Here is a 21,278-nt window from a genome sequence, read left to right on the forward strand (position 1 = left end):
ACAAAAATAATCTTAAAAATACGAACACTGAAGATATTAAGTTAGCTGCTGTTTCCATACAGTTGCAAATTTTCATGGTCCCTTAAAACTACCAATTATTAGCTCTGGGGTTCATGAAATAAGTAGTCAACACAGAGTTTAGATTCTAGAGGAGATTTCCTGAAGTAAATGGCCAGTCTAGCATGAAGGGGTTAACCTGGGTTGCCAGATGCACAGCAGCTTTGACTATGAGCATGAAAAGTTTCTTGGTAGCTTGACATGAATTTTAGTGTATGGACTGAACAAAGGACAGCAGCCTTTTAATCTCATCCACTCTCGTATTTACTCCACGGTGATCTTATGTTACCTGACTGTTGTTTATTACTGAGAATATTACTCAGTACCGCTGAGAAGAGTCTGACTTTTCTTCATACCCTCGTGCCAGATACTTATATACTTGATAAGTTCTCTCCAAGCCTTCTTTTCAGGCTGAACAGTCCCAGCTCTCTCAGCCTTTCCTTTGTCAGATTCTCTGTTGCTCAGTGATGTTCGTGGCTCTTTGCTGTACTCACTCCAGTATGTCCGTGTCTTTCACCATTCATAGTTTAAAGCTCTCCTCACCAGCCTGGCCAGCCTGTTGGCAAACTACATCTTTGTTTCAAGTTGTTTCCATTTTAGTAATGCATCTAGAAAATCATTTCAATTCAGAATCACAATCCTCAGAAAGGTTTCCTGAAGAGAATAAAGGTACCATTTTAAACTAGGTTTGTTTAAATACTGTTTATAAAGATTTCAATGTAAATTCACTTCTTAACCAGAATGTCACATCACTGAATTACAAAAACAGGTAGAACACAGGCTGGCATGGTGCAAAGGCTAATCTTTTCAATTCCATTTTGTCCTTGACCTCTGTACTCAGACTGCCACCAAGGGGAACAGTTGTGATGGTGACAGTGTACGTAGTTGTCCCTTACAAAGTACACGGAGGCCCTTGGCTCAGCTCATGCCATTTGTTGTTGCTTGTTAATATGAGTCTGGTTCCACAGGGCAGTGGCTACACTTGAATCCACTGCTCTGTGCACACAGCAGTCATTCATTCCCCCACAAAATCTGCCTCTAGGAGTTTAATGGGTACCCATGTTTGTGAATGGCATTCTATAAATAAATAAGACGACATCAAAAAGTCTTTCAATCTATGCACAGTCTGGCTGGAAATGGATGCTCCATTTCCTATTACCAGTTCTTTGAGCCAGCTTTCTCCTAAGAGCTAGACTTATTCTTGTGACCACAAATAAAATTCTAGTTCTTTTAATACTTAAAGCTTCAGTGTTGCAGTGTTAAAAATGTTTTAAATAGTACTTTGACTCTCATTTCTTCCTTTTTATTAGAAAGTCATAAATGAAACTAAAATAACTCCTACAATGAAAGCTTTTTTCTGCCATTTCCTTTGAAGATCTAACCTTTTCTGTGTATTTTATTTTGCTATTCCTAATGGAAAATATTGCAGAATTTTACAGGCTATTAATGTAAAAAATATTTCAATCTCAGAATCACTGCCAGAAGTTAGACCCTTTTTTGGCCTTTTGGCAAAATTCAAAGGTAGAAGAATTTTTTCCCTTTCAATTAAATACAGTTCCAAAAAATACATACTGCCTTTTAAAAAAAAATTCAATAATATTCAAAATATGCTGCCAGCTTTGAACAATAAAATGGGAAGTCAATATGTGAAATTTATCAAGCTGGGTTTTGAACTTAGCACAAGTTTTGTAAATGTATGCTTTACGTTAGAGGTTATTTGCATGTTTATATGTTATCAATATTTTAAAAATTCTTTTAAATTTAATTGTCTGAGCTTTCTGAGAACCCAGCAATCACTTGATGCCATTGACTTGATCTGTGCATACTGCTTTCAGAATCAATTGAAATCCTGGCCCAGATTCTGTTCCTTACTGTTTGCATGAGAACTACAAATCTGCAAGGGGTATATCCAGATTCCAAAGATCTGGATGAGGATCACTTGCTGGCATAATTTCTCAACTGAACCCATAGCCCAAGTCAATCCAAATGATGATTAACTGAGGCAAAGTTTACACTGTTTATGAGTTTACATAGTTGTGCTGGCATAGCTACATCTGTTAGGACTGAGAAAAAATTCACCCTTGAATTGCCATAACAATGCTAGTCTGCCAGCAACCTTCCATCCCTCCTCCAATACACTCCTGATCTAGACATAACTGACAACAGAAGAGCCTTTTCACCTAAAAAGCTTGTCTCATTGAACTAAAGAAGTGCTTTAGCTGTAACTGTGGAAGGACTTCATTAACATAAACTGCATCTCAGGTAGGCAGAGTTGGAAGTATAGCTAAACGTGAAGAGGCATAGAGCCAAACTTTTACAATGTAATCTTCAAATTGTACTGACTTGCCCAGGTACTCTTCTGCAGTTGTTGAAATCTGACTGGGAAATACTGGTGTGACTTCACTGTAGCTGCGCTCCCACAAATCCACAATGATAACAGTTCAAAAGAAGAGTTTTCTCAGGCATTGCCTAGAGTTTGTAGAGATCCCAGACTTGAGGAGATGAATGAATTAGAAGTCTCTGCCAGGCACCTCCACCACATATGAGTTGCCAAACATTGCAGAGATCAGTGGAGGCACACAATTAAAAAAATGCTGTGCCAAGGCTAATACAAAATTACATGTTTCTGATTTATTTTCGTTGATGACCTCAGATTAAATTAAGAAACTGCAATGGCTTTTGCACATATTTAGAACTGATCTTCTTAAAAATTATTAACAGAAGTAAATTTTTGTTTCAGTGAAACCTGGATTGGTCTCCTGTCTGTAAAACTGCTGAGGACAACACACAATAAGTATAATGGCTCTACTGACCTAGATTTTCAACGTGGTCAAATCTCATCAGGTTTTGATTCATTTGAATGATTGACTGTAGACTCCTTTGGAAACCTCTGCCATAGAATTTTCATTGATAATTGTTACTGACAAAATTTTATAGACATGGTTCTGATTCTGAAAGAACCTCTCTAGGAATATAAAGCAGTATACAGATTTTTGAAGAGGACAGACTTAGGAGAAATAGTAATATTTGATGAATTGGCAGAGAATAAAGAAATAATTTTTTTCTTTGCTATTAAAGACAGTAGTAGATTTAAAAGTTATAAATGAAACTATAATCACTCTTCTTACTATCAGTCATGTGAGACACTGAACAAAGAAAATCCATGTTGATTTTGATCTTGTAAATATGATGAATTCATATATCAAAACTAGTGAGTGTTTTGTAGAAGTTTTCTAAAAAGGCATATTTATAACTGGCATCACCATTTCCAGAGACTGGAACAAGTTTCTAAAAGCCACCAGAGCGATATAGATTGCTGTTTCTCTTCAGTCTCCGTGGGAATTAGCAAACTAAAATCTCAGTTGAAAAATGAAAATATTGGCTTTTTGAAGGACTACTGTTGAAAGTTTCAGACCAATTAATATGCGTCAACTTTTCTGGTTATCTGTGTTAAATTTGTTCTTTACTCCAAATAGAAGGTTAATATTAAACATAATGGAATTTTTAGTATCTGATGTTATCCAGTGAATCAAAGGCTTCAGAACAGACTTGGAACATCCCTGAGCATTTGATGTTTGAGAAAGTGAACAAAAATATACTCTCTATGCAAAAAGGCTCCAACACAAAGCAGAAAAGGAAGATAAATCAAACAGACTGTGCTGCTGTTTGCATTACATATGAAAAAGACTGTAAAGGGTGCAACAGTAAAAAGTTCAGTATTTGGATGAATATGTGAAAGGAGTAGAAGGCTGAAGTAAATTTCTGGGAAAGGCCATACTGAATAACTTGTTTTAATTCTGTACATCAGCAACTATTGAAGTATTTTTTATACTACATCAGTATCTCCATATTTGAATTATACTTTTGCTTAATTAAAGTAATGAACACAGACCTTTCAACTAACAGGCTTCTGCCTTTATTCTTTCAAAATTGGGAGGTGAAAAAAGTGGGTGAATTAGTTCTCTTGGTAACAATCGGTCCTATCCTGATCTGGTTACATGTCTAGAAAATAATTAACAGGTTTTCTCTAATGCTTCCTAAAGATGTTGAAACTATAGAACAAATATTGACTGAGAGGCAGCAAAATTTGCCTGGACAGGACAAAACAATAATGGTTTATGTAACTGAAAACAGTTTGCCAAAAACAGAATAGAAATTAGGGAAGCTCTGATTTAAAATTGATGTAAAAAAGGCCAGATGTGGTGTGTACATGCACTTGGGTATTTGCAGGCCACATATATGTCCTGCCACCCTTGCAGTATGACACAAAAGTGCTCTTTTGCTTTCCTGAAGATTTGCAGAGCCCCATTCCTGTCTCTGGGAGCCGATCCTGAGATGGTTTAACACCTGAGCCAGCCTTCAGGAAGCAAGAGGGGACCAGTCATGAGGACCTGAAGAAGTTCTGGCATGACCAGGCTTTCAGAAACATTAGCAGAAACTTGCAAGTATGATGTTTACCACTGTTTATCAGGGGAAGAGAGGGAAGGAATTTGGGGACGAGGTGGAGGAAACAAGTCTGCACCTTGTAACTGGGTTGAGCACATTGGGTAAGAAGGACTTTGGACTGCAGTGTGTAAAATCACAGGGGAGGTGGAGGCAGATCGCTCTCCCCCGTGCGAAGATGGGGTGTCTCTCTTTTCCTTTGTTCTCCCCACACATGTGCACACCCCTTCCCCCAGGTGTGAGCTCTGCCTTTGGGTTAGGGAAACCAAAGAGAGGCATTTGCTTCTAGCGCCTGCTTGGCTGCAGGTCGAGGTCAATGACCACCTGAGCCCATGAGTATTAGGCAAGAGGCTGTTATGAAGGGGCCTCAGCCTGCAGCGTGCATCAACCCACCCCCCTCCAATGCTGGCTTTATAGCTCAGAGGGTTGCGAAAGCCCCAGACTACATAAAGCATTCCCTGTCTGGGTGCTCTGCCACTGCCATCAACGCTTGGGCTCTCAAGAGGCTACAGGGACTGGCACTGTCTGTAAGGGACTCTGCTGTGGTGGGCTGGGGACAGCTAGGTGCCTTGCCTGTGCATGCATCAGGGAAAGCTGCACAATCTCCTGGGGCAGGAGGGAAGGGCAGCCTTCCTCCCTTCCTCACTTGTGTGACAGAGCCTGTTTCTGATGCTATTCTCTGTTTGCTGTTGCTGCAGGGACGGGATGGCCCACACAGAAAGAGCTCTGCCCTGGCTGCTGCTTCTGGCACTGGCCTTGCTAGGCAGCAGCATGGCGGAGCGGGACTGCCGCGTAAGCAGCTTCAAAGTCAAGGAGAACTTCGACAAGACCAGGGTAAATCTTCTTTCTCTCCTGATTTGTGATGTCTTGCCTAGCTCCTCTTCCCACACTGCAAAATCTGGCATTCAGTAACACCAGTGTATTCACATTTTCACTCAAAGTCACAGACTGCAATACTGAGAAACAGCAGAGGCGTGTGATGTTGCCCACACCTCTACAGATGCTGGATCCTGATGCATCTGATAAAGGAATACTGCAGAAACTGAGGTTTAGCAGACTGGTCTCAAACTGTATAGTTTAAACAAAAGGAGCATAGTGACTTTGTTGTTTCTATGAAAAATGAATACTCTGGTGTTTTCAGACATCATTACAAGGAAAAAACATTTATACATAGATCTGTCAGGATCTGCCAGTTGTTATCCTCTTCCCACCAAGATTTGTAAGCTAAATACCAGAGAACTGCAGATACAAATAAGATACCAAAAAATGTCAATTCTTTCACAAACTCTGGCTGTACTATAGGACATATTGGTGGGTTTATGCTGTTGGAACAGCTAGATTTGTTTCTTAGGTACAGCTCTGAGGCATGGTGTTAAAGATCTGCATGTCCTCCCCTCTGTTACCTCCCCTAGTTTGTGATGTGTGTTTGTAATGTATTCCATACTTCTAGGTTTAACTGCAGGCTTTCTTACTTCCTTGCAGTACAGTGGCACCTGGTATGCCACGGCAAAAAAAGATCCTGAGGGGCTCTTTCTGCAGGACAATGTGGTAGCCCAGTTCACTGTAGATGAGAATGGACAAATGAGTGCCACTGCGAAGGGCAGAGTCAGACTCTTCAAGTAAGCTGTTTGCAATCTTCCTCTTGTTCCATTTCACTAAGCTTCTGCTTCACTTACTGGTGTTCTAACCCTACCTGCTAGACACACATTCACAACGAATCTCTGCTGTTAGGTTTGATTGTGATTTTTTCTTTCTCTCTGTCTACAGTAACTGGGATGTCTGTGCTGACATGATTGGCTCTTTCACTGACACACAGGATCCTGCCAAGTTCAAGATGAAGTACTGGGGTGTTGCCTCTTTTCTGCAGAAAGGAAGTAAGTACTGAGCTATGGAAGATGTAGAACTACTTGAGAGCCTAGCTATGTTGTATGTCCATGCGGGGGAAGGAAAAAGTAGTGTTGGATTTCTTAAACACACTTAAAACATATAACAACTATCATACAGCAAAGCCTTAATGTGAACAAGGTAATCACTATTTTTTACATGGGACAGCTGGTTGGCTTTCTTTAAACAACTGAAAATCAGGCCATGTATATCTTTGTATTTCTTTAGTTTGTTATCCAACAATATAATTGATGGTCACTGTTTGGAAAGAAATGAAGGACAGATGAAGTATTTTAAATCTTGTTTTAGTTCAGAACTCAGTTACCAGATGCTTCTGTTCTCTCTGAAAAGTCTAATATCAGACTTGGCCAAGCAGGGGAAGAGGATTTTGCAACTGTTATTTTGTTTGGTCTCATGTCTGCAAATGTGGAGATTTATCTATTTTAAGAAACAAATATGATCCAGTATATATATACTCATGTTTTTCTGTCATGTCTCACACCCTACACAAAATGAGTTTACTGAGCCAAGTAGAGATTCAGACACTTGTAGCTCAAGACATTTCAATGGATTTTTTCCAAGAGAAGCAGGTGGAATTTGGAAGTGATTGGAGCTCCATTCTCTCCAAAGACACAGTTACAAAGAATGCTTTGGATACAAATTGCTCTTGAATTATTGCCAAATCTCCTCACAGCATGCTGCTGAATGGTGTTTTCATGGATACTTCTGATTGCTGGCTGACCCCAGACTCTACCTTTCTAAAAATTGTAATCCCCACCCATAGGAGAGATGGGGAAGAGAATATACAGTGTTGCCTTCACCAGCACATACACAGTGCAAGGGAGAAGCTTTTGCTCCAGGAGAGGAGGGTGCAGAGATGACACTTCATACTGCAAACACCTAGATTCACTTCTGTTAGCAAAGGTTGTCTGTGTGACCAGGTATTTATCAGATTACCTAGCTAAATAGTTAAGAATTCTCTGAAATTGTAACTGTGTTTTGAGAAGAGGGTTTATGATGGAGCTTGTAGCAAATACACTTCTAACACACAGAGAAACTACATGATAATCTTTTTCCTTAAACATACAGTTTAAGTAACATCCCCGGTAGGAAAATAGTTATGGATTTGAGTAATCCGGGGCATGACTAGCATGACCAAGACCAAGACCACCTTTAGCTTCTCTATTATTTTATTTTTTTTTTTTTAAACTATTTTCTGACTGTTCCCCTTTTTTGGTTAAAATAGGAAAACTTTATTTGTACTTCATGGTAGCTACTGTAATACACAGTTCGTTTTTGTGTTTGTTGCCGCATTTTATAATGATGTTCAGGCATGGATTTACAAGGCATTTATTAGCACTTCTTTATGCTGCTCTTGTTCTGTGTCCATGCTAGAGGAGAAGCAGTGGTACCAACCATTTCCTCTTCTCTCCATCACTGTCCCTGATAAATACGCTTATTTTATTTTTTTAAAAAAAAACTTCCCCCAAAACACAGAATTAAACATTGAACACAAGAATAAACAAATTTTTTTGGGGTTTTTTACAGAGTTATGGCAACCATCTCTTTAGATTTACTAGATTTTACTTGTGTCTCTAACATCTTTGCTTCTTTGCTATGGTTTCTTTCAGATGATGATCACTGGGTAGTGGACACAGATTATGATACATATGCTCTTCATTATTCCTGCCGCCAACTAAATGAAGACGGCACTTGTGCTGATAGCTATTCCTTTGTGTTCTCCCGGGACCCCAAGGGATTGCCTCCAGAGGCACAGAAGATTGTCAGACAAAGGCAGATAGACCTCTGTTTGGACAGAAAATACAGAGTTATCATTCATAATGGTAAGAACATTTTTTTCTGAAGAATTTTATTTCAGTGTTTAACGACTAAAGCACTGGGGGTCCCTGGTTCATTAAATAGCAAATGTGTGGTCTTTTACTTAGTGATTGTAATAGTGTCCTTTTAAAACTGGAGCTTGTAGTAAGTTATTTCCAACTTTTACTTCCTTTATCTGAAGGAGACCTAAGGTGTATAGGTTTTTATGCGGCATATCACATCAGCTGAAACAATAATTAGAGGAAGCTGTAAAACAATTAAGACAATGTAGTATGAGTAAACACGGTAAGGATAAACTTCATAGTTGCTATAAAAAGAAATTGTGTCTCTCTAACCAGAACTCTGTCTTTCTCAACAAAATAGTGGTTGGAGGGAATAGAATGTATTCTCAAAAACTTCTATGAAAAATTCTTCATAAAAGGCTTTTAAGTAAAATCAGAAGTCTTGGAAAGGATACTTTATAGCAGACCCTTTCTCACAGGTCCTCATGCCAACCGTTTCACAAAGGGTTGTGGAAGAGGGACATATCCCTCATACTGGAACTATGACCCTGTCTTGAGTCATATAGTCAGGCTGAGCTTGCAATCACAGGGAAGGAAACAGTTTAGCTCACTTGTGCTCAAGTATATTAGAAAAGGCCAAATGGTAATTTGTGCTACTTTAATCAATGATCTAGAAGAAATTGTAATATACTTACTGATAAAGATTACACCCAGAGTGGGGAATAGTAAAGAATTAAGAAGACGGATCAGACTATTTAGGACAAATAAAATAGTAGTGTACCCATCCCCTGCCCTGCCCCTCACATTCTGGAAGACACGATACCTACAGAAGACTTGACTGGTGAATCAGCTGAATATGAACTCCCAATGTAATACTGTGGCCAAAAGAGTTAATGTGATTCTTGAATGCATAAACCAAGGATACAAAAGATTAATTTAAAGGCCCCTATGAGACTGTTGTGCTTGGCATAGGTCTGCTTGCTATGTCACATTTGATGATAATCATAATGTGAAAGGGTACTGAGAATGAATTAGAAGTTTCAAAGAAGAGCAGAGAAAATGATTGTAAAATTTTTAAGATTTGTAAAATGTGTCCTCTAGTGAGTGCTTCAAAGACCTTGATCTTTTCTCACCAGAAAGAGGTTAAAGGCTGACCTGAGCAAAGTCTGTGCTTGCCCACACAAGCAATGGGAATTGGATAATAAAGGACTTGCAAACATAAGAATAATAAATTAAAATGCATGGAACTTTAAACTGGACACATTCAGAGCAGAAATAAATAGCCATTTGTTTAACTCCAAAGGTCATTAACCTTTGGAACAGTTTACCAAGAGCTGTTGTATGTTCTTCATCACTGAAATCTGTAAATCAAGATTAAAGGCTTTTCTAAATGACATGGTAGAATAAACTGGGATTGACTAAAGGAACTTTTGTATATTATAAAGACAGTCAGAACAGATGAGCACAGTCAGCTCTTGTGGCTCTATTGCCTGTTCATCTGATCTATAAACAGAGAGTAATATATTGCCATGTTGTAAAGCAAGTATGCTGATAACAGGGTGCCTGAAAAATCTGCTAAGGTGGGTGGTGTTTAGAATACTGATTAGTGACCTGGAAAAAGTGCCTGACAACAGTGAAACCAAAAATTTTGTCTTGAAAGATAATTTGGAGACAACACAAAAGACGGCTGGGTTTTAAGGCAGCCAAGACTAAAAGACATCATAAATGCAAATGAAATTGGCTTTTGTGAATGAGTGTTTGCATAAAGGGTAGGACAAAAAAGAAACAATGTCATTATATAAATTGATGATGCTTTCTTGTTTTGAATGCTGCATTCACTGCTCTTCAAATTAAGTACAGCAAGCATAAAAAAATCTGAAGACAAGAAAACAAAATAATGAGATGATTAGGGATGTTTTTGTATTAAATTTAAGATAAAGTGTAGATACACAGCTGTTGTGTGTAATGGTGGTTCCTTGCATTTCTGTCAAACCCAGAGAAAGTACTATCCCACTGTAAAATCAGGATATTGGGCTAGTCCAAGTACTGGTCTGAATCAGCATGATGGAATCTGTGTTTCTATTATTTCTACACTATATGGAGCTTGCAAGGCAATAAATGTATTGTCAATCTTTGCATGAAATATAAACCAAAAAGAAAAATTGAATATACTAATGTATTCATAATTTGTGATAGAACTTCTCCAAATATCTCTGAACTTCTATATAATAGAATGCTTGTTTTTTCACAGAATATAGAACCAAGAGTGTAATTTAAAAATAAAAGCTCAGAATGTCTTTTGAAAGTTCAGCCCTAAATATTCTTTGACTTCCTAACCTTAATTTAAAAATTGATCATGCTGCCTCTAGTTTGTTATAGAAATATCAAATCTACCAAGTTGCCCCAAGTGCTGTGTTCTTTATATCTGTGCTGTATTCTCTATATCCTAATTTATATTCAGATGTTAGGTGTTGAGTGCAGTGTCTGGTAAGACTGTGAGTTCCATATTGTTTGTAAATGAAAAATAGTAGCTTGGGTCCTTAATGCTGTCTGCTTTTTATTGAGGATGATGCCAGAGTTTATGAGCCCGGCACCAAAGTATAAATGAAACTTAGTGTCAGAAATTTGCATCTTCCCCATACTGTAATTACCAGAGCGTTAGTGGATTCTGAATTCTCCAGTATCATTAAGCCAAAGTTCCTGCAAAGCAAGTACATTTGGGAATGAGATAATGATTGTGAGCTAAACTGAAAAAAACTTTTTTTTGAAAGCTTTATATCAGAAACAAAATTCCCTTAATTCCGTATGTGTGGATTGGAAACCTTACTACCTAAGTTTTAATTCTGCTATTAAGAGCTACAGAATTAGTAGCAAAAAAACCCAACTTCAATTGTCTGTACTGACCTGCGTTCCATTGTTATTGTGGTAAAATTCTGATTGACATTACTAGATGCTGCAGGAATAGGCTTGTATCTGTTTATAATTGTGCATACTCTGCCTATGTCTTGAAGCTAATTTTTTCCCCAAAGATTTTTCATTAGCTTTTTTAATTAATACTGTACTCAAATCAAGTTACTAAAAAAACTTAATAGATGTACAAAACTTACCTTTATGGAAAAAAAATCTAAAGTATCTCTTCTTTGTATACTGGCTCTTTAAGGCAAAAAGGAAGCCTAGGAAATTCCAAGTTTTTTGGTTGCAATTTACATTGCATTTCTGATGGTAGCTCCTTTCCAAATATGGATCAAGCTATGATACACTTAGTCTCAGAGTAATAGCTCAAGTTGCTTTAAATTGTGCAATGTGAGTGTGGATATCACAGTGGGACTATTTGTAAATACAATACGATGTCATGTTAGTAGACCTGAAAGCTGAATCTGCTGTTAACATTTGCTGGAGGCAAAAATTTTTAATTTAAGAGTGGTATATTCCTTCAGCTAATTTACTATTGCCATTAGAAGTTTTGGAGGTCAGGAGATTCTTGTTTTGTTGAAAGACATTCTTAAATTAATAATTTTTAAAAGGCAAATAATTTGAAGCTTGTTAAAGTGAATAAATAACTCTTTTATCACTCATCCATCCAGTGCCTTGTTTGCCAAAGTATTAAAATGCTCAGGACAGGTGTAACTGATTGAATGAATTCCTGTTTTGTTCCAAGTTGAAAATTCTTTGGAATTATAAACTGCAGAGAAAGGTATTGGCATTATCATTACAAGTAACAGGCTGCTGGACTCAAGAGCACTTTAAAGAAATTAGATATGTATGCATTTTAAATTTGGTGAAAGTCTGTAGTGTAGTTGAAAAAACAAAATTTTGTTTTTTGTGTGTTTCAGGATTTTGCTCTTAAGGAGATCCAAAACTATGGAAAGAAACCATGTAACAACACCATGGATGTAAAGTTAACACATTGATCGGGTGTTCCTCTTAAATGGCTTCATTTAGATTGAGTGTATTTATCTGAGCTGTGTAGCTCACCTTGTTAGTAAACCAATGAAACATTTTAATAAACTTGGATTACAGGGGATGAAAATTGCTTGTATGCAAATCTGTACATATGTAGACATTGGTTTTATTAGTAAACCATTATCTTAATGCACTGTTTTGAACTGGTAACAGATGGTGATAATTAAGAATTTACTCTTTCTTAACGGTTTCAATTTCTGAAGAAAAGTTTTAATTAAAAAACCCCAAAAGTACATGTATTTTAGTTTCTTTTCAAATACAATGTCATCTTTTTTCTAGGAAATACTGAAAATAATTCCTAGTAGCATTTTAGAAAGGAGAAAGGGATATATCACTGAATAACTTTATGATATGACTACTGAAGACATAAAAAAATATGCATGTTTTTAAAAGAACTATTTTATACACGACAAGTAAACATTTATTTATTTATTCTTTATTTATAAATTAACAGGCATTATGTTTGTATTTTTAATCTGAGATGGAACCAAGTTGGTCATTCACTTGGTGATAATACATGTTTATCATCTTGTTTCCTACATGAAATTGGTTAGTCGGCTCAAACCTATGTTCAGGCAGTCAGTTATCTAACCATATAACCAAGTGCCTTTTTTAGATGGAATTAAAAAAAGAGCAGTTACTTTCTGAGGTTGTACATTTTCACTAGAAAGTTGATCTCTCTTACTCTGTAGAAAATAAAGAGTAAAAATGGATCAGGTGCCCTCTTGATATAGATTCACTATAACTTCATTAAAGTTAATGACATTTATGCCAACTGAAAATGTACCCTCTTAGAAATTAATTCATCTGGTAAATACTTATTTCAACTATTTAACATTCACCAAGTTCACTGCCATATTCCTGTTCATTTCAGTGTAAGTGGAGAATTCAATCTATTGGATTAAATTGTCCAAATCTTACTGAGGCAAAGCAGTGAGGCCACAATAATTTTACCTGCAGGAATTAAAAACTGATTTAGCTTTTTTGCTTTCTTCTCTGGCATATAATACTATAACGTAGTGACCTATTCAACCTGGGACAGTGTAGACATTAAAATCCAAAGTGTGGCACAGCTCAGACTTCAAATAATTATCTGGTAATGAAAGACAAATTTGGTTGTTCATGGTTACTTCTTCTTGCAGTGGTTTCTATACCAGCCCCATGCCTTGCAGGGTTCCCTGTACAACAGAGAAGAATTTCCTGACATTTACGTCTGAAATGGGCAACATTATACAAAATGGGATTGACAGCAGAGTTGGCAAAAGTAAATAACACTATCCAGAAGAAAACTGATGGTAAAATATTTAAATCTTGTTTGTACTTCTGGACTAAAATTAAAAGAATAATTATTATAATTGGGCTCCACATGATGAAGAAAGAGATCATCAACACAAGGAGGGCTCGGAATAGTTTGTAGTCTTGCTGGGAAACACGAATCTGATGATTTTCTGAGTAGGCTAAACCAGCATTTAAACTCCTTCTTGATGCTTTTGTAATCTGCAGTAAGAGAGAATAAAGTAACTTTCACTGAAACCTAGAAGAATTATTAACACATTTTTACAAGTGCAAAAGTAAATCTTGGCACATGATGTTTCTCTTTTGAAAAGTGACTGCAAAAAGGGCATTGAAGAATTCCTTTTTATTTTTGTCAATGGTTCCATTTCAAACATTCTCGCATTACTAGCAATCTTTTTTTCCTTTCAGCTGTGAACTCACCTCAATATTAGTCAGGCTGGTTGTTCTCCTCATGGCTCTCTACCAGCCATAAATACTTTTCAGCATAAAACAGAGACTTAATTACTCATGAAATCCCATTAACTTCAAATTATGACCTCATTTGTTCTATTTAAATAAACCCATTGATTTTTTTCACAAATGCAAACTGGAACATAGTTAACAATCCTGTTGATACACAAGAAGAAACACAATCCAATTCTCTTACGGCCATGATGGTATTATAAGGTAGGTATTAGAAAAGCATGAATTCATTACAGTAACTAAAACACGATATTTTAAATGTGAATGGGATTTTACATTAAGTTTTGTATAAACTTTTAGTTTTTTCAGTCAGTAATCAGAATTGCTTTCTATGAACTAACCTGAAATCTTATGGATCCTTTTGTCACTATGAAAATCTGTGTCTTGTAAAAGTACTATCTGATGTAATAAACCAGACTATGGGTAGCTTGGGAATCTAGTGTTCATGGGTATGAATCATCTGTCATTAGGTAGAATATTGAATCCCAATGGCTTGCAGAAAACTCTTAAACTCATACTCTATATCCATGTCTTCACTGAAGTTGGCATAGCACAGTTAAGTCTGTTACATTCACATATCTGATGCAAACAAAATAAAATTGAAATATTTAGCAAACAAACATTTATGCTAAATAATTGAAATGCCATTTTACCCCCTGCATGGGTGAAGAATGGGTATTTTCAATAGCCTGGATGAATTTGGTATCTAAGTAGGAAAGTCAAAGGGCATAAGACGCTTTCTGCCACTTTTATGTGTGACGTTTCCCTTTAGCAATAACTAAAGGAAGGATAACACTAATACTAGTAATACTTAATATGTTCCTGGTTCAGGGAAGGATGAAAATGGTTATATATATATATATTGAGTAATTTGTCATTCTTTCTGCAGTTTTCTGAATTTGTCACAGAGATAGATGGCCTAAAATAAATATTCATTAAGAACCTGGACATCTACTGAAGATTTCAACAGAATGTAGGTGTATAAATCAAAACCCATTATCCAGAAATGGGCTCCTCAGCAGCTGTTGAGCCTGAGAAGGGGACAGTCTCACTAGGTGCTTCCCTGATTTAAAAGGGGCAGAGAATTCAGAGGTTTTGAGCATGTAAAACTATTCCAGCCTGATGATCTTCAGCTGTACCCATTTGGAATCCATAAACTAGGCTAAATCCTCTAAACAATCCGATCCAAGAGTTGTTCTCAGACAGCACCTAACCTGTCTTAGTAAGAATTAAGGTTTCACAAAATACTTCTATATAAAAGTGGGAAAACCAAATTCTGTAGCCTCCTCGGCCTCCACTGTTCAAAATGGCTACAGAATGTCCTCATCAGATACCTTTGTATCTGTCCCATATAAGTGCCTTCCATCTTTCCTACTGGAGCTGCACAGCCTAGAACTAAGAATGCAAGAATCGCTGGGATTGTGGTAAATAAGATGCAACTGCATCTTAAGGAAATGCTCAACTGAAATGGGGTGTCAGTGATACACTTTGGATCTGCCTGGTATAAGGGATGTAGATACCTATTGTGGGCATCTGGACCACAATCTGAGATTCAGGAATTTAGAAGTCAAGTATATACAAGTGTGTAACTTCCCAAACATCTTTACTAGTTCTAGCCTCTTATCTCAGTGTTGCTTGCAACAGCGAACAGTGCAAGAACAAATAACTTAATTACAAATCATGGCTTCTGATCTGTCATTTTTGCCAGGGTTCTGGAAAGTGTCACATAAAAATAATACTCAGATTCAGATTAAATTGTAAAGTATACATTGTAGAGTATATTTGTTAACAAATTTGAGGTCTTATATCTGTAGTGAATCATCGTCATCATAGATGCTGTGTTATTTGAATACATTAATGATCTGAACTGCTTCCAGCAACAGAGAACCCTGTACTCTGTGTGCACTGGCATCATGGAGCGTTCTCACGAAGTGAGAGTGAATCTGCTCCTGGGAATGACTCACGGATTAAGACACTCTCCAGCTGAGTTCTAGTTGCTTCCTGGAGAGCTGTGTGAGAGACAAGATTCAATTATAACAGATGGGATCCTGCTACGGGCCTCGTTCCTTTTTCGGTTCAGGAGACATGGTAACGTATCTTATCATCTGTGTTACCAAGTTAGGAAAGAAACGTGAGCATGACAGCATGGGGCTGTCTTGTAACCCAGTATTCCAAACACTTTTTTTAGACTTCTAGCTCCCTACAAGCCATTTGTTTTCTAGATTTACTTGTTGTAATCTGGAGTCTGCAAGGACAAGAGGAACACCATTCCTGTCCTGGTTTCTGACCAAGGACTGTGGCATTCCTTGGCCTGCAGCTTTTTGCAGTTCTTTCAAAGGGCTCAGATTCCCCACTAAGTTACTGTATGCTCTTTGCCTAAAGCAAATATGAGGTTGCAAAAGGCAAGTGCTTTACTTCACTCAAGAAGTTTACCTAATGCATTTACCTCAAGGTTATAATGAGCTCATAGTGTGTACAGAAACTAAGAGCTGATGATTTTGACTATGAGTTTAAGATCAGTAGGCAAGTACATGTAGAGCCCAGACTCTAGGTCCTAGGTCCATCAAAACATCTATGTGCAGCTCTGGTGCATGTACCCACAGCCCCTTGATGCAAAGCATTTCACCCTGCTCAATAATCTGTGTATTTTGAGGTTCCTTTCCAAAACCTCTAATTTTCCTTATATATAGTATGAGAAGTTTAATTACCTAATACAGGAATCAAGAATCTTTTGGGGGCGGTTGCTAAAAACTAGGCATTGCAGCACCTTGTTTGAAGATTTCTAGCTCTTTCTCACTCTGTTTTTGGAAGAGGAAGGGCTATGAAATCAGATGTTTAAAAGGAATTTAGGTACCTAATATCATGCTTGCTAGAATATAGAGTAAAACTCTGTGGTGCCTCCTGTCTTGGCCTACATTTCAACAGTTAAACAACATTCACTCATAAGGAAAGTGGAAGCAGAGTGTTTAATTTACAGTTTTTGTTTGCAAAGTTTGAAACTGTGGAGGAGTATGTGTAACCTAACAAGATCCGTGTACTAAAAATACATGCTGAAAATCAGTAGATCTAAAAGGGGATAGATTTTTTTCTAGTCCTGACCCTCTTTACTTGCTTACAAATCCCTTGTGACTCTGGAGTTTAGGCTCAAGAAAAGCAAAATCTTGTTTTTAGTTATATCAAATGCTTGACTCCTTTAGCACTTAGGAGATTGCCAGTCTTTATATATGAACAGCACATAAATGGAGAAGTGTATTAAATACTAAATATAAATGAAGACAAACTTTGTGTTGGGCTTCTGGTAATGTGCTGTTCAAGCATGTTCTTATTTGAAATTTATAGGCTATTATGTACAGGTGGAAGTGCCTCATTTTATATCCCATACTTACCATTTACTGAGCAAATGATGTCTACTCCCTTTAGGTGTATTTGTATTCAGTGACAATATGCTGATGCCTAGTGAGTTACTGCTTACTTCCTTTTGTTCTATAACAAAATTTAAAGGAAAAACATACCTGTAAGATTTTGGAATAACTGATGACAATGACTAATCCTGGTATTAGAAAGAAAACAACGGCAAAGGTCACATCCCAAACTATTTCTCCTGCAATGCTGGGCCAAACTAAGGTGCAAATCTGAATCTCCTGTTTAGAAAGAATAGAGAAGACAATTAATATTGTACTGTTATTTTTACTATAAAGTTGTCATATCTCCCTTTATGCCTACAGAGAAAATGGCTGCAGACTAAACTGTTTGTGAAAACTTTCTACCCAAACAAAGCGTCAATTAATGTATTACTTCATGGTTTTAAAAGCCCACACAGTCACAAATAGATGCCATAGATTTCATATCAAATGCTGACGGCAACTTTAAAAATGCAACTTACAGACCTTAACCATGTATTTGAGTGTCATGTTGTGTACGTTTGTACGCATGTCAAAACACTAGGCAGAAAAATCTGTGCATGGCCATTTCACACAGAATCACAGAATCATCGAGGTTGGAAAAGCCCTTGAAGATCATCCAGTCCGACCATTAACCTAACCCTGACAGTTCCCAACTACACCAGATCCCTCAGCGCTATGTACAGAGGCTGCCGCAGGTGCTGGGCAGCTCTCCCCGGGTGCTGATCCCTCGGTAAGGGGGAAGCGTGCTGAAAAGGGGATTTCCGAGCCGCACCGGGGAGCGCGAGAAAAATCCCAGCCGAACTGCGTTTCGTATGGAACCGGAGGGCCCGCCGGGCCAGCGGGACGCGGCGGGAGAGCGGCGCTGCCGGCGGCGGCAGCGGGCGGGGGTCTGCCGGGGGCCGCTCTGGCCGCTGCTCCGGGCACCACCTGGGCGCCCGCCCGAGCGCGCAGCGCCGCCCGCTCCCCAGAAGCGCCCTCCCGCCGGTGGCAGAGGCGGACGAGCCGCCCGCGCCCACGCCCGCTCCCCCCGAGCCTGAGTCCTGCCGCCCCCCCGGCGCCCGCTCTCCCCCGGCGCCCGGCGCTCCGGCCCGGCCCGACGCCGCCGGCCCTCCCCGGCGCTCGCTCTCACCTCTCCGGCAGCGGCGGGCAGCCGCACCACGGTGAAGAAGCAGCAGAGCGGGAGGGTGGCGAGGGCGGCGAAGCCCCAGACGAGGAGGAGGGCCGCGGCCAGCGCCTTGCGGCGGCGGAAGGCGGCGTGGCGCAGCCGGGCGATGCTGACGACGCGCTCCAGGCTGACGGCCGAGAGGGAGAGGATGACGACGGTGCCGCTGAGGCTCACCACGTAGAAGAGCATGTGGCAGACGACGTCGCCCAGCACCCAGGACTCAGTCCAGCGCACGACGGCGATGAAGGGGATGGCGGTGATGAAGAGCAGGTCGGCGCAGAAGAGGTTGAGGACGAGGCAGTTGGCGGCGCACAGCCGGTGCCGCTGCCGTGCCAGCAGGCAGATGCCCCATATGTTTCCCGCCAAGGCCAGCAGAAAGATGGAGGCCAGGGCGGACGACTCGACAACACGCAGGGCCGTTACGTTGTGGCCCCTGAAGTCCGAGAAGAAGGGGAAGTAGGTGCTGTTCCCCCCTGGTGCACTGCTGGGCCCCGGCATGAGGGTGGCCAGCAGGCATGAGAGACCCACCATGGGCAGCGGCACCAGCCCTAGGGGAAGGGCTGCGCTCCCAACCACCACGGCGGCACCCAGGGTGCCCTCCAGGCCTGGAGCAGGGGGCTGGCCGCCATCCCCCTCCCTCCTCTTCCTCCTGCCCGTGCCACGGAGGGCTCGGCTGTGCCAGCCGGACGGTTTATGGCCCTTGCGCCGGAGTGGAACAAGGAAGTGGGAGGGTAAACACGGTGCAGCTCACACAAAGGTGAGGCTGCTGTGTGTGGGGAGGCAGTGAGGGGCTGGGGGCAAGTGGGGCTGCCTGACGCCTGCCCAGGGAGGGCATGGGTCAGCATGCTGGCACCTCCATGCTGAGGGGCCCGGGCCTGGCCACCACCTCCAGGGCCGGCCCTGCTCTGCTCTGCTCTACAGGCAGGCCCCTGGGGCACCGGTGACTCCGCCAAGGCTGCTCCCCTCCACTGGGGGTGTGTGCATGGCTTTAAACAGAGGGATGGCTGTCAGACCACTCCAAGAGCTATTCTCAGGAGCCTGGGATAACCAGCACTACTCTAAGGTAAAAAAAGGAATTTACCCATCACCTTGTGTCTTGACAGTGGCGTTTGAAAGCAGCAGTCCTGTGCATTGCTTGTGCTAACCATGGTCTGGTGTGGAGGGCAAGTGTCACTGTCTTGATTTTTGGGATCCATTTAGTAAGTTGATCCAGAGTCTTACCCTCCTGTGTTACAAGTTCTTGCTGAAGATGCCTGGTCAATTAAGACATACCTAGGAAATACCATCTTTTCTCTGGACTTCAATTCCTGAAAGAAGTTGCTCAAATAGCAAATTAAAGTAGGCCTTTCCGCTTGTGCTCTTCATTCCAGATGATTTAGAAATGGACTGGGAGTGAAGTGCGTAAACCGTCACAGACAAGCAGATAATGTCTCGTAAAAGAAGATAAAGTGTTTTCATAAAGTATGTAAACAGTTGTATGACTTTAGACAGCTCTGGATGAATTTGTTTGACCCAGTGCCAGTGTAGGTGCTTAAGGGTGCAGTTACAGGCTTGACCATATGGAGCTGCACCATTGATTAGGTGAGAGTTATTCCAAACTGGTGTGTCAGTGGGACCAGGTGACTGGGCGGTGCTTCCATGATGCCCTGGGTGTGACCCTGCCATCAACTGCTTACGCAATGGCTTTAGTGGGGATTCCAGATTAGTGGGGATTCCAGAAACTCGGCCCTTCTAAGGGACGATCTCCTAATGAGGACTGACAAGAGTGAGATCTTTCCTGGACCACTTCCCACGTCTTTGCCAACACAGATTTTACATTGTTTTTAATTAGCATGTTTTCTCTTGAGCTGTAAGTGGTTCTATCTATGCTGTCTCGTCAAACAGGGAGTTTGCAGGGCAGATTAAACAGGTGGATGAGATGCTCCTACTAATTCCTGCTGATTTCTTTGATGATTATTCATATTTATGATCGAAGCTTGACATATCTAGCCACAAGTCTGCTATGGACTGATTCTGTAAAATGATTAGCAGATTTTGAAATATAGCAAATACCTTCCAGTTGCCCTAACCTCATAGTCTGGGACTTTAAACAAGCTGACAAACTAGCCCTGAAGTTCTGGGTAGCTGGCAGTAGTGGTGATGTGGTCAGCTCTGAACAGAGACTGAGATTTGGGGAAGAGCCATCATTAGAAGTCTGGTTGTACCTGTGTGAAAATTTGGAAGGCATTAACAGGACGGGTGGAGGGCAGCTGGAAATGGTAGCACAGATAAATGCAAATTATGTTATGGATGAAATCTTTAGCCCCTTTGGCATTAGTGGAAAATGGAGTTAGAAACTGGTCCTATCAATTCAGGGTAAAGTAAACACATTTGAAACAGAATGGGGGAAGGAAAATAGGGAGAGAAACATCCAAAGCAATGTTATTGAAGTAATTAAGATATTTTCAGTCAGGGAGGAAAGAAATGACATAGAGGAGCAGGTTTGAAAATGAGACAATGTGTGGAAGTATCTGGATAGACCCTTGATCTTCTTTAGAAAGGATCATCTTTAGCTTTGGTCTTTAGGTGTGCATGAGAACCTTGCTCGGCATAAGCCTTTTGTTTGCTGAGGAGAACCAAAGCAAAGTGCTTTGTTTTGTGTGCTATTAGCGAGTGAGCTTCACACCGACCTGTGTACAAAATCCTGTGCCTGGGGACAGCAGAGGTGTGAAGAAACATGCATATTTCCATGGAGTGGAATGGGAGCTCCTTGCAGGAACAAAA

The 21,278-nt window shown here is 40.1% G+C and overlaps 2 protein-coding genes and 1 long non-coding RNA gene across 3 annotated transcripts in view; 2 read left to right on the plus strand and 1 right to left on the minus strand.

Annotated features, from left to right (window-relative positions):
* LOC141925968 (uncharacterized) overlaps positions 1–4,481 on the plus strand; it is a 35,678-nt gene extending 31,197 nt beyond the window's left edge. The window contains exon 4 of the long non-coding RNA XR_012624004.1: positions 4,351–4,481. This is a non-coding gene — a long non-coding RNA (uncharacterized LOC141925968). The remainder of the gene's footprint in view (positions 1–4,350) is intronic.
* Positions 4,482–4,954: 473 nt separating this feature from the next.
* On the plus strand, positions 4,955–12,421 carry RBP4 (retinol binding protein 4). Its single transcript, XM_074830936.1, has 6 exons — positions 4,955–5,027; positions 5,199–5,334; positions 5,983–6,119; positions 6,268–6,374; positions 8,016–8,228; positions 12,059–12,421. The coding sequence occupies exons 2-6, from the start codon at positions 5,206–5,208 to the stop codon at positions 12,070–12,072; spliced, it is 600 nt and encodes a 199-aa protein (XP_074687037.1). The 5' UTR covers positions 4,955–5,027; positions 5,199–5,205; the 3' UTR covers positions 12,073–12,421.
* Positions 12,422–12,602: 181 nt separating this feature from the next.
* On the minus strand, positions 12,603–19,711 carry FFAR4 (free fatty acid receptor 4). The gene is made up of 4 exons (XM_074831635.1): positions 19,604–19,711; positions 18,480–19,214; positions 17,459–17,587; positions 12,603–13,685 (listed from the first exon to the last, which is right to left on the minus strand). Exons 1-4 carry the CDS (start codon positions 19,709–19,711, stop codon positions 13,278–13,280), a joined length of 1,380 nt encoding a protein of 459 aa, XP_074687736.1. The 3' UTR covers positions 12,603–13,277.
* Positions 19,712–21,278: the final 1,567 nt, after the last annotated feature.

The sequence above is a fragment of the Strix aluco genome, chromosome 7 (assembly GCF_031877795.1).
Source record: "Strix aluco isolate bStrAlu1 chromosome 7, bStrAlu1.hap1, whole genome shotgun sequence".
Taxonomy (NCBI): domain Eukaryota; kingdom Metazoa; phylum Chordata; class Aves; order Strigiformes; family Strigidae; genus Strix; species Strix aluco.

What these genes read in the sequence shown, in the direction of transcription:
- RBP4 (XM_074830936.1), top strand. Translation starts at nt 5,206, where the DNA reads ATGGCCCACACAGAAAGAGCTCTGCCCTGGCTGCTGCTTCTGGCACTG. An exon ending in AGAACTTCGACAAGACCAGG is followed by an intron (nt 5,335 to 5,982) that starts GTAAATCTTCTT and finishes ACTTCCTTGCAG; the next exon opens with TACAGTGGCACCTGGTATGC. An exon ending in CTCTTTTCTGCAGAAAGGAA is followed by an intron (nt 6,375 to 8,015) that starts GTAAGTACTGAG and finishes GGTTTCTTTCAG; the next exon opens with ATGATGATCACTGGGTAGTG.
- FFAR4 (XM_074831635.1), bottom strand. Translation starts at nt 19,711, where the DNA reads ATGGATCCCAAAAATCAAGACAGTGACACTTGCCCTCCACACCAGACC. An exon ending in CGCCACTGTCAAGACACAAG is followed by an intron (nt 19,215 to 19,603) that starts GTGATGGGTAAA and finishes CTCCGGCGCAAG; the next exon opens with GGCCATAAACCGTCCGGCTG. An exon ending in TGCCCGCCGCTGCCGGAGAG is followed by an intron (nt 17,588 to 18,479) that starts GTGAGAGCGAGC and finishes CTTTCTAAACAG; the next exon opens with GAGATTCAGATTTGCACCTT.